The sequence below is a fragment of the Schistocerca americana genome, chromosome 9, assembly GCF_021461395.2.
Source record: "Schistocerca americana isolate TAMUIC-IGC-003095 chromosome 9, iqSchAmer2.1, whole genome shotgun sequence".
NCBI classification, from domain to species: Eukaryota; Metazoa; Arthropoda; class Insecta; order Orthoptera; family Acrididae; genus Schistocerca; species Schistocerca americana.
In genome coordinates this window covers 136,093,353-136,106,662 of record NC_060127.1, presented here as the reverse complement: position 1 = coordinate 136,106,662, position 13,310 = coordinate 136,093,353, and the positions used below count along the sequence as shown (strand labels likewise).

Sequence of the window (13,310 nt, the reverse complement as noted above, 5' to 3'; positions counted from 1 at the left end):
GTTAGGGTTATGAGGGACCATTTGGTTCTTCTATATGATAAAACCCTGACTCCAGAGGCAAACAGAACCACAGCCTGACTGCAGCATTTCTGATGGGGTCTGCTAGAAAAGCACCATACAACCCAGATCACATTGCAGCTGAAGTCTAATACAGCAGCATTGTCAGCCAGGCCATTACTCCTCTGTGGCGCATGGGTTAGTGATACATTTGTTTACATAGTTAATTATAGCTCAGCTGAGAAAAGAGGAACTTCATTTTGAGTGGCAAAAAAATTTGATCTTCTCTGCAGATTATTCGTAATTATGCTGGGTCATGTAAGGTTGCCCGGAACTACTGCCACCAACGTTTCCATTTTTTCCACTGTTTTGGAATCAAAGTTGTGGTAACAGACTTATCTGCAGCACAGATTGAATCCAGGCTTGGATGAAAAGTGATCTTTTTGTCAGTTACCGAAGCAATGAGTATTATGTCTAACTAAGAACATTTTAATGCAATAGTCGTCAATAGGTGAAATAAAATTTCTTTTCCTTTTGTTTCCATTTATGTACTTTCAGTTGAGAAGCCATTTTCAAATGTATGCGTAAGGACAGCCCATCCGAGCAGCCATTAAATTACACATACAATAGTTTAATCATGCACTGTTGGCCACATTATCAAACTTCACAATCAAAGGTAAACAATAATTGTACCTCATACAACAGTTATCCAGTGTAACCTTCAGAATTGCACAGACACAGCTGGAACTATATGGCTAATGGAAACAAAACATGGAAAATTTCAGTTCATCCAACGAGAGCCGATGGGGTAAAATGTTACTGCCCAGACAATTTTTTGTGTCTGTGGATCCTTTTGCAACTCTTTCTTCTTCAACAACCATTCCAAGCTTCCTGGGTCAAGTTGTGAACCAATAGCCTCTATTATTGTCTGACTCTATATCATACCTCTCCTTTTTTAAGTATATCTTCTGGGTTCGTCTCCCATTCTCATCATATGTCACCACTTCAGCTTTGTCGTTTCTATATTGTCCTGAAGTTTTGACATTCATTTCCATTCTCAGATCTCCTCATTTCTTATTCTATCTCTCTTGACTTGTCTTTGACATCTCTTAAGAATTTTATCTTTGCTGCCTGCACTCAGCTCTCTTCCACCCTTTTAACAGTCCATGAACTAGCTACATATGATAGAATAGGTTCATCATAAATTCAGTACAGAATGGAGTCCATACCCGCCACAGTAGTACAAGTTTATATGCCAGCTGAAGAAAGTGAAGAAAAGTATGATGAGACAAAAGATAGAGAAAAATTTAACAGAGCATAATTTAATCATCACTGCCACTTGGTTTAAGAATATTAGAAGAAGGCTGTATACATTGAAGAAACCCAGAGACACTGGAAGGTTTCACACTAATTATATAATTATAAGACCGAGATTTCAGAACCAGGTTTTAAAAAGGAAGACATTTCCAGAGGCAGATGTGGACTCTGACAACAGTTTACTGATTATGAGCTGCAGATTAAAACGATGAAATTAGGGAGATGGGACCTGGATAAGCTTAAAGAATCAGAGGTTGTTGAGAGTTTCAGAGGGAGCATTAGGCAATGATTGACTAGAACAGGGGAAAGGGATTCAGCAGAAGACAAATTGGTAGCTTTGAGAGAAGATATAGAGAAGGCAGCAGATGATCAAACGTGTAAAAAGACAAGCCCTAACAGAAATCCTTGAACAATGCATGAGACTGAATTTATGCAATGAAAGGAGAAAATACAAAAATGCAGCAAATGAAGCAGGCAAAAGGGAATACAAATGTCTAAAAAATGAGACTGACAGTATGTGCAAAATGTATAAGCAGGAATGGATAGAGAACAAATGAAACGATCAGAAGCTTTCTTAACTAGGGGAAAGATAGATACCATCTACATGAAAATTAAAGAGGCCCTTGGAGGAAAGAGAAGCAGCTGTACGACTATTGAGAGCTAAGATGGAAAACCAGTCCTAAGCAAAGAAGGGAAAGCTGAAAGGTGGAAGGAGTATACTGTGGTGTGCGCACTGTAAGACCTTCGGTACACACACCATCAGATTATTTGACTTGTCGCTCTAATGAAGTAGGCGAGTGTCGGAAATATGTCTCATGGTCTTACCATGGCGTGTTTATCTTCTGCCGTTAGGTCAGACGATAGAAATGCCACTTGCACGCTTAGAGTAGCAGACTGACGGTGACCAATTTTAAACAGAACTTGATTAATTTTCACACACATTTATTAAAATAGTAACAAGCATAAACCCTACGTAACTTGATTCTGGATGCTATTTACAATTGACAATCTGAAGTTCCTTTGGTCTTAGTATGTTAATCTTATTCTCACGTATCTCTGATACTTGACAAAGTGTCTATTCATTTATCTTCATGGCTATGTACAGAAATACGGCAATCTTATTAGGCGCAGACTGAAACTTGACTATAGACTGGTACAGACTAATGCAGACTGGTACAGACTGGTGCAGACTGACTAATCGGAGGTCTGTACACTCGTTTAATACGCGGATCGGCGGAATCAGAATTTGGTCCGTCTCTAAGGCAGTGCCATCTCGTAGTGCGGAGACGGAAGAGAGCTGCACCTGCGCTGTTGTGCTTAGCGGGACGCGCTCTAGTGGGAAAGTTGTGCATGCGCTGACTACGCGGAACTATGTACACAACATATACAGAGGATCTGTACAAAAGAGATTAACTTAAAATGGAAGATGATGTAGAAGAAGATGAGCTGGAAGACATGATACTGCGAGAAGAATCTGACAGGACAATGAAATACCCAGGTAAAAACTAGGCCCTAAGAGTTGACGACATTCTGGCAGAACTACTGATAGCCTTGGGAGAGCCCGCCACAACAAAACTCTTCCATCTGGTGTGCAAAGTGTATGAGACAGGCAAAATACCCTCAGACATCCAATTCCAAATACAACAGGTGCTAAGAGCTGTGGATATTACTGAACTATTCCTTTAATAAGTTATGGCTGGAAAATGCTAACACAAATTCTTCACAGAAGAATGAGAAAACTTGTAGAAGCGAACCTCGGGGAAGATCAGTTTGGATTCTGAAGAAATTTAAGAGCACTTGAGGCAATACTGACCCTATGACTTATCTTAGAAGGCAGGTTAAGGAAAGGCAAACCCACAGATATAGCATTTGCAGATTTATAGTAAGCTTTTGACAATGCCGACTGAAATATTCCGTTTGAAATTCTTAAGGTGGTAGGGATAAAACACAGGGAGCAAAACACTATTTACAAAATGTTCAAATGTTTGTGAAATCTTATGGGACTTAACTGCTAAGGTTATCAGTCCCTAAGTTTACACACTACTTAACCTAAATTATCCTAAGGACAAAAATACACACCCATGCCCGAAGGAGGACTCGAACCTCCACTGGGACCAGCCGCACAGTCCACGACTGCAGCGCCTTAGACCGCTCGGCTAATCCCGTGCGGCCACTATTTACAACTTCTACATAATAAGCCAGATGGCTGTTATAGAGTCGAAAGGCGTGAAAGGGGAAGCAGTGGTTGAGAAGTGAATGAGACAGAGTTGTAGTCTATCCTAAACATTATTCACTCAATATGCTGAGCAAGCAGTAAAGGAAACAAAAGAAAAATCTGGACTAGAAATTAAAGTTGAGAAAGAATAAATAAAATCTTTGAGGTTTGCCGATGACATTGGAATTCTGTCAGAGACAGCAAAGGACTTGGAAGATCATTTCAATGGAACAGATGGCATCTTGAAACAAGGATATAAGATGAACACCAACAAAAGGAACACAAGGATAATGGAATGTAATTGAATTAAATCAGATGGTGTCACGGAAATTACATTAGGAAACCAGAAACTTCAAGTAGTAGATGAGTTTTGCTATGTGTGCAGCAAAATAAATGATGGTGGCTCAAGCAGAGAGAATATAAATAAAATGTAGGATGGCAATGGCAAAAAAAGCATTTTCGAAGAGAAATTTGTTAATATTGAATACAGATTTAAGTGTCAGGAAATCTTTTCTGAAAGTATTTCCATGGAGTGTAGCCATGTATGGAACTGAAACATGGATGATAAACAGTTCAGACAAGAAGAAAATAGAGGTTTTGAAATGTGGTGCCGCAGAAGCATGCTGATGATTAGATGAGTAGTTGTGCAACTAATGAGGACATACTAAACAGAATTGGGGAGGAAAGAAATTTGTGGCACAACTTGAGTAGAAGAAGGGATCGGTTGATAGGACACATTCTGCGACATCAAGGGATCTCAAATTTAGTACTGGAGGGAAGTGAATATGTGTGTGTGTGTGTGTGTGTGTGTGTGTGTGTGTGTGTGTGTGTGTGTAGTGGGAGGGGGGTGGGTTAAAATCATAATGGGAGACCAAGAGATGAATACAGTAGGTGGATTCAAAATGATGTAGGTTGCAATAGTTATTCAGAGATGATGAGGCTTGCACAGAATAGAGCAGCATAGAGAAGTGCATCAAACCAGTCACTGGACTGAAGTCTGCAGCAACACATTTATTTTTTAAATTTTTTAACATTCATTTGTCACATCTCTGTTCCACAGAACACTATTTACGCTCTGGGAGAAGATGTTTGCTTCTTGTATTATTTTCCAAATTTCCTTGGCCATCTTTCCATCGTTGGTGATCACACTTCTTAACCACTTGAAACATGAAACTTTACTTCCAAAATTTTTCCATTCAATTTTATCTTTACCGTTGTTACCACTACTGTTTTGTTTCTCTCTGTGCTTATTCCTGTCCCAACTCTGTTTTCTGCCACTTGGTCCCACACATCTAATTGCCTTTGGAATTCCATTTCATACTCATACCGAATCATTACGTCATTTGAAAACAACTTCAAGTGGTGACAATACTGTGAAACACTTGATAAAGGTACTACCCCTGATGTATACTGATAACTCAACTGTTCCTTTGTGTTAGTTAAATGAAAAGATTTCTGGTGAGAATGAGATTTATTTCCAGAGTAAACTGCAATGCAAGAGCAGATGCACACTCAACTGCACAAATTATCCAAATTAGCAGTGAGGTGGGACAAATGTTGAACTACGGAGTTGAATCAACTTAAAATACTGATCCTATTTTAATTCCATTTCAAGTCTTAATGCGGTTGAAAATAAGAATGGGTAAAGACTTTTTGATTCATTCTCATAACTGCCTTAATCTTCTATTGTATTTAATTAATACAGGGTGGCGCACAAAATGTGTTACCATTTTGTTTTTGACTATAAACTTTATTGTCAAAACAATCTGAAAGGAACATATACTACAATGAAGAGCCGTCCATGGAGATTTGTTCTAACTCAGCACATGCTCAATATGTCCACCATTTCATTTCCTAACTTCCTTCAAACAAACACTGAAGTTAGTGATTACCCTACGGCACATGTCTTCCATAATTTCACTGCAAGCTTGAAGAATAAGTCTTCTGAGCTCCATTAAATCACGTGGACATTTTGGGAAATTTTTTTCCTTTAGGTACTGACAAAGAAAAGAGTCACATGGACTGAGGTCTGGACTATTGGGGAGCCAATTTTGTCCGTCATTGAAGCGACCTGGAAACCTGAGTGAAATGATCCGCATGTCGAAATGCTCATGTAAAAGAACCAACACAGTGTTTGCAGTACGTGGCCTTGCTCCATCTCGCATGAACCACTGCGTGTTGAAGGGCAAGGCAGTAGCAAGAAGCTGTGGAATGAAGCTATAGCGAAGCATGGTCAAATAACGCTCACTGTTCACAGTTTCTTCAAAGAAAAAGAGTCCAATAAGTCCCTGACTGGAAATTACTGCCCACACCGTAATCCTCGGAGCATAATGTTGTCGTTCATGAAGCACTTGTGGGTTTTCAGTGGCCCAAAAGCGTACGTTTTGTTCGTTAACCACACCGTCTAAATGAAAATGCGCCTCGTATGAAAACCAAACGTTGTTGAGAGTTTCTTCCCTATCCTCCGCCCACTGAGCAAACAGTAGTCTCTGCTGCTTGTGTTCTTCAGTGGCTTCTGTGCACAGGTCATCTTGTATGGGTACATATGGAGGTCACTTTTAAGAATGCATTGAACGGAGCGTCTGGATATTCCCAGTTGCACTGCTGCCTTTCTACTCTATTTCCCGTGACTTCTCTGTACAGCAACTCGTACCGCTTCAATATTCTCCGGCGAACAAAAAGGCTTCAGCCGACGTCGCTTCCAATACTGTTCCTTCCTGTACAAATTTATTGTACAACCTGTGGATGGTCTTCTTGCAAGGGACCCATCGTGTGTCAAACTGTTGTCGAAAATGCCTCTGAGTCACAAAAACGCTTTTCATTTCTTGAAAAAGTAAGACAATTGCAGATCGTTGCTGTGTCGTCAGTCTTCCATTGTCAGCCATTGCTGCTTACTAGTCTCCTAGCGGCAGTATCGTGAATTACACGTCATTTCGTAACTCATTTGGTTTTCCAAGCTCTGCTGGTACTGCTGTAGAGATCCCAGTGGGATATCTAATGTGTGTCGTAAATTGTGAAAGAAGCAATTGGTAACACATTTCGTGAGCCACCCTGTATTTAACTCGTCTGATCATGGAGTGATAATGTTATGTACCTGGACAGATGAAAAAATCACACACACACAAAAGGATTGAACTTTCACAAGCTTTCGGAGCCAGTGACTCCTCCTTCTGGCAGAGGAGTTGATTGGGAAGGAAGAGGGGTGAAGGAAAAGGACTGGAGAGATTTAGGGAATGGGGTACAGTTCAGAAAAGTCACCCAGAACCCCGGGTCAGGGAAGACTTACTGGACGGGATGAGAAGGAAAGACTACTACTCATCCCGGTCGGTAAGCCTCCCCCACCTGGGGTCCTGGGTAACTTTTCTAAGCTGTACCCCTTTCCCTAAACCTCTCCAGTCCTTTTCCTTCACCCCTCTTCCTTCCCCTTCAACTCTTTTGCCAGAAGAACGAGCCACTGGCTCCAAAAGCTTGTGAAAGTTCAACCCTTTTGTGTGTGTTCCCCTGCCGCCGCTTGGTGAGTAGATTTTTTTATCTGTCCATTTACATTATATTATCAATAATTGATTATTTTTGTGATCATGGAATGAGCTCAACATGACAGGAAATCACAATTTCCAAACAGAAATAAGCTATTTTTGTGCTATGCAGATTTAAATTTTCTAGAGTAATATGAATTTACTGACTGTTCACGAAGGAGACTAAACTGCCTCTCAAGATCTACTAAGTTTTCCATGCATTCAGTTCGTCTTCTTTCACACTCTTCTTCATCCATTTCTGTAAAACACAAGAAAGTAACAAAAATTCATCAGTATTGTCCTCTAACTGAACAATGTCAAGCATAGATTAAACAAAAGTTAATGCGTATGACAGCTGGTGCTACCTGTAACCACACAAATCACATCTTACACTACCTAATGTGAAATATGCCACAAAATACATTCCCCTTACCTGAACTGTCATCCGTGTCAGTGGCCGCATCACTCGTCTCGCTGGTGGAGCTAGACTTGTCCGTCTCTCCGGACTCGTGTTCCATCTCTTCTCCATCACTGTCCTCCCGATCTTCTTTAATAATCTTTGCACTTTTATCCTGACCTGTAAAATGTGAAGGCATTAGTGTAATAAGGTTACATAAAAATGAATATATATCTGTGTGTGTGTGTGTGTGTGCCTTCTGAGAAAGAAATTAAACAGTTATTGATAATATAATGTAAATGGATAGATAAAAGATCTTAACACCAAGTGGCAGCAGGGGAACACACACATGAAAGGGTTTAACTTTTATGAGCTTTCGGAGCCACTTCTGGCAGAAGAGTTGAAGGGGAAGGAAGAGGGGTGAAGGAAATGGACTGGAAAGGTATACTATCAGACATGATTAACACCATACACATTTATGAGCTTCTTTTCATCTTTAATGTGAAAAAAATAAACTACAAAAAATTGTAACCTTTAGCAAACTTCAAAATTATATTTTGAAAACACGAATACTCACAGAACATTAACTGTCTTAACAAATGATGAAGTGGAAAGACAGCTAACTGTCAGCTATGACATTAATGCCTGAAATTTTTAAACTATCAAAATATTTCTACATAAAGATGAGAGATTCTGAAATTCCTATGATTCTTTATACATTATTTCCTCTAAAACCCTTGGCATCTTGAATATTTTAAAAATTGCATGGTACTTTATTTGGTCATTGTACTGAAGGAAGGTACAGTCACAGAAGGCAAAATTTGTAGTGAAAAATTTTAGAAGTTTTTATTTTAGACCAAAAAATCATGGACACTTAAAAATTTCGATTGATTGGTGATGTGGAGTAAATGAAATGCAAAACTGGTATAGCACAGTCAAAGTAACTAATTTACTGCTTTATAAGTGAGTGACAAAACAATTGTTCATTTTGTTCAAGCAGTTTATAAAAAAAACACATACAGAAAATAGTTTTGTACAGAGGAACCTCGCACAATTCATTCCAGAATCTTACTCATACTGAAAAGCACTCATTAAGCAAAACAATTTGTTTTATATAAATTAATGTAAAATATTATAATGCATTCCATGCAGAAATACAGTATTATGTACTTCTTTATCCACAATACATAACTAATACTTTTTTTATTAGGAAGCTATCCATAGTCATTTGTTTCTGCTGACACTTCAACACTTGGCGGAAATGCGACACAGGATTGTCTTCAAATAAAATGGTGATGTGCATAGCCACTGCTTTATTGGGGTGGTGATTTTCAATGTATGGTGGAAATGATTCACATGTTTTCAGCATTTGCTGTTGCTGCCACTTTCTCCTCCTCCTCCGAAGAACCCCTCTCCTGTTGTGAAACAAACTGCAACTCCATAAGCTCTTTGGTGGTTATTTCTCGGCCGAGATATTCCAAAAACTCATTGATATCACTGTTATCCACTTTTAGTCCCATGCTTTTGGCCAAAGACACTATATCGTTGACTACAGGCTCCACAGGTACTGGCTCACATGCCTCAGAGTCACATTCATCAACACCCTCTGGCCAAAGCTTCAACCAAGCAGAAGTGAGAATTCTCTTGGTAACCCCTTCCCACATCTTTCCTATCATCTTGACACAGGCAACGATGTTGAAGTGATATTTCCAAACTCTCTGAAAGTGAGACTGTTAGCTTCAGTCAACTGAAAGCAATGCTTGAAGAGTGTTTTAGTGTAGAGCTTCTTAAAGTTAGAACTAATCTGCTGGTCCACAAGCTGGAGTAATGGAGTGGAGTTGGGTGTTGGGAGGCAGAACTTGGATGTTGATGAATTGAAATTCTTCAAGAAGGTGGTCTTGTTGGTCTGGAGAATGGGCAGGAGTGTTGTCCATAACAAGCAAGACATGGAGTGGCAGATTCACCACAACAGATATTTTTCATTAAAGGACCAAACACATCATTGATCCAATCACAAAAAAGATCACATGTCACCCAAGTCTTGTTTGATGGACCTCCAAACAACATTTAACCTGTTCTTCTGGACTTTACACTACTCGAAGGCTCATGGAATTTCCGAATGGTAAACAAGCGATGGATTAACTTTCAAATCACCGCTTGTACTGGCACAGAACAGCAGTGTGAGACGGTCTTTCATTGGCTTGTGACCGGGCATGCATTCTCCTCTACTGTTATAAAGGTATCGACACAATTAAAAACTTATTACGACAAATAATCCTCAGAATCTACGAGCATCCTTAAGTTCCTGATGATGTTCTCTGTTGCCTTTGTGTCAGAGCTGGCTGCTTTGCTGTGCCTCACAACACTGCGGATGCTGGTTCTTCTCTTAATCTTCTTGAACCACCCACGGCTTCCCCTAAACACTTCTTCCACCACTGATGATCCTGGCATCACCTTAACGAGATAGGCGAACATCATTCTCACCTTATCACAAATGATATTCTCGTTAATAACGTTGCCTTGCAATCGCTTTTCATTTATTGATATAAGGAGCAACATTTCGACATATTCTAGAATACAAGGCAGTTGTTTAGCTACTCTTGTGCCTTGCTATAGACAATAATGACGACTTACGATACGTGAAGATCATGTCTGTATATGTGAGTGTATAACTATTATTTAGTTTTTATTTGTAACCTAGTATATATAGCCTCCTCCCCCCATGAACCATGGACCTTGCCGTTAGTGGGGAAGCTTGCGTGCCTCAGCGATACAGGTAGCCGTACTGTAGGTGCAACCACAATGGAGGGGTATCTGTTGAGAGTCCAGACAAACATGTGGTTCCTGAATAGGGGCAGCAGCCTTTTCAGTAGTTGCAGGGGCAACAGTCTGGATGATCGACTGATCTGGCCTTGTAACACTAACCAAAACGGCCTTGCAGTGCTGGTACTGTGAATGGCTGAAAGCAAGGGGAAACTACAGCTGTAATTTTTCCCGAGGGCATGCAGCTTTACTGTATGGTTAAATGATGATGGTGTCCTCTTGGGTAAAATATTCCGGAAGTAAAATAGTCCCCCATTCGGATCTCCGGGCATGGGACTACTCAGAAGAACGCTGTTATCAGGAGAAAGAAAACTGGCGTTCTACGTATTGGAGCGTGGAATGTCACATCCCTTAATCGGGCAGGTAGATTAGAAAATTTAAAAAGGGAAATGGATAGGTTAAAGTTAGATATAGTGGGAATTAATGAAGTTCGGTGGCAGGAGGAACAAGACTTCTGGTCAGGTGAATATAGGGTTATAAACACAAAATCAAATAAGGGTAATGCAGGAGTAGGCTTAATAATGAATAAAAAGATAGGAGTGCGAGTAAGCTACTACAAACAGCATAGTGAACGCTTTATTGTGACCAAGATAGACAATAAGCCCACGCCTACAACAGTAGTACAAGTTTATATGCCAACTAGCTCCGCAGATGACAAAGAGACTGATGAAATCTATGATGAGATAAAAGAAGGAAGGGAAGGAAACGTAGTAGGTGAATATGGAATGGGGGTAAGAAATGAAAGAGGAAGCCGCCTGGTAGAATTTTGCACAGAGCATAACTTAATCATAGCTAACACTTGCTTCAAGAATCATGAAAGAAGGTTGTATACATGGAACAGGCCTGGAGATACAGAAGGCTTCAGATAGATTATATAATGGTAAGACAGATTTAGGAACCAGGTTTTAAATTGTAAGATATTTCCAAGGGCAGATGTGGACTCTGACCACAATCTATTGGTTATGAACTGTAGAATAGAAGAAACTGCAAAAAGGTGGGAATTTAAGGAGATGGGACCTGGATAAACTGACAAAACTAGAGGTTGTACAGAGTTTCAGGGAGAGCATAAGGGAACAATTGACAGGAATGGGGGAAAGAAATACAGTAGAAAAAGAATGGGTAGCTTTGAGGGAGGAAATAGTGAAGGCAGCAGAGGATCAAGTTGGTAAAAAGATGAGCGCTAGTAGAAATCCTTGGGTAACAGTTTTTCCATTTGTCTGTAAAGAATTCGCATTAGTATTTATTAAACTGATAGTTCGGTAATTTTCACACCTGTCAACACCTGCTTTCCTTGGGATTGGAGTTATTATATAATTCTTGAAGTGTGAGGGTATTTCGCCTGTCTCATACATCTTGCTCACCAGATGGTAGAGTTTTGTCAGGGCTGGCTCTCCCAAGGCTGTCAGTAGTTCTAATGGAATGTTGCCTATTCCCGGGGCCTTGTTTCAACTTAGGTCTTTCAGTGCTCTGTCAAGCTCTTCACGCAGTATCCTATCTCCCATTTCATCTTCATCTACATCCTCTTCCATTTCCATAATATTGTCCTCAAGTGCATCGCCCTTGTATAGACCCTCTATATACTCCTTCCACCTTTCTGCTTTCTCTTCTTTGCTTAGAACTGGGTTTCCATCTGAGCTCTTGATATTCAAACAAGTGATCCTCTTTTCTCTAAAGGTATCTTTAATTTTCCTGTACGCAGTATCTATCTTACCCCTAGTGAGATATGCCTCTACATCCTTACATTTGTCCTCTAGCCATCCCTGCTTAGCCATTTTGCACTTCCTGTCGAACTCATTTCTGAGACATTTGTATTCCTTTGGAGATGTTTGTATTCCTTTCTGCCTGCTTCATTTACTGCATTTTTATATTTTCTCCTTTCATCAATTAAATTCAATATTTCTTCTGTTACCCGAGGGTTTCCACTAGCCCTCGTCTTTTTACCTACTTGATGCTCTGCTGCCTTCACTACTTCATCCCTCAGAGCTACCCATTCTTCTTCTACTGTATTTCTTTCCCCCATTCGTGTCAGTTGTTCCCTTATGCTCTCCCTGAAACTCTGTACAACCTCTGGTTCTGTCAGTTTATCCAGGTCCCATCTCCTTAAATTCCCAACTTTTTGCAATTTCTTCAGTTTTAACCTACAGTTCATAACCCAATAGATTGTGGTCAGAGTCCACATCTGCCCCTGGAAATATCTTACAATTTTAAACCTGGTTCCTAAATCTCTGTCTAACCATTATATAATCTATCTGATACCTTCTAGTATCTCCAGGATTCTTCCATGTATACAACCTTTTTTTATGATTCTTGAACCAAGTATTAGCTATGATTAAGTTATGCTCTGTGCAAAATTCTACCAGATGGCTTCCTCTTTCATTTATTCACCTACCATGTTTCCTTCTCTCCCTTTTCCTACTCTCGAATTCCAGTCACCCATGACTATTAAATTTTCGTCTCCCTTCACTACCTGAATAATTTCTTTTATCTCATCATACATTTCATCAATTTCTTCATCATCTGCAGAGCTAGCTGGCATATAAACTTGTACTACTGTAGTATGCGTGGGCTTCACACCTATCTTGGCCACAATGATGCGTTCACTATGCTGTTTGTAGTAGCTTACCCGCATTCCTATTTTTTTATTCATTATTAAACCTACTCTTGCATTACCTCTATTCGATTTTGTATTTATAACCCTGTATTCACCAGACCAAAAGTCTTGTTCCTCCTGCCACCGAACTTCACTAATTCCCACTATATCTAACTTTAAACTATCCAGTTCCCTTTTTAAATTTTCTAACCTACCTGCCCGATTAAGGGATCTGACATTCCACGCTCCGATCCGTAGAATGCCAGTTTTCTTTCTCCACTTTCCTTAGTACATACTGTTTTCTTCTTGTGCTTCTAGTCTTGCCGGATTTTTTAAGGGGGACTATATTAGGGGATACACCAGAAATGCTAACATTCAATGCATCAACAACTTCACACCCATGAATATAAACCTCTGCACTGACTTCTTTAGTTTCACAGTCCAGTGAGGGCGGAT

The 13,310-nt window shown here is 39.9% G+C and overlaps 1 protein-coding gene across 2 annotated transcripts in view; it reads right to left on the bottom strand.

Moving 5' to 3' along the window:
- The window catches only part of LOC124551327 (breast cancer metastasis-suppressor 1-like protein-A), a 76,957-nt gene that overhangs the window by 51,808 nt on the left and 11,839 nt on the right, over positions 1-13,310 (bottom strand). For both annotated transcript variants that reach the window (XM_047126342.1, XM_047126343.1), the window contains exons 2-3: positions 7,478-7,621; positions 7,213-7,303 (exon numbers count right to left, since the gene is read on the bottom strand). In XM_047126342.1, the coding sequence (XP_046982298.1) occupies positions 7,213-7,303; positions 7,478-7,621 (235 nt within the window). The remainder of the gene's footprint in view (positions 1-7,212; positions 7,304-7,477; positions 7,622-13,310) is intronic.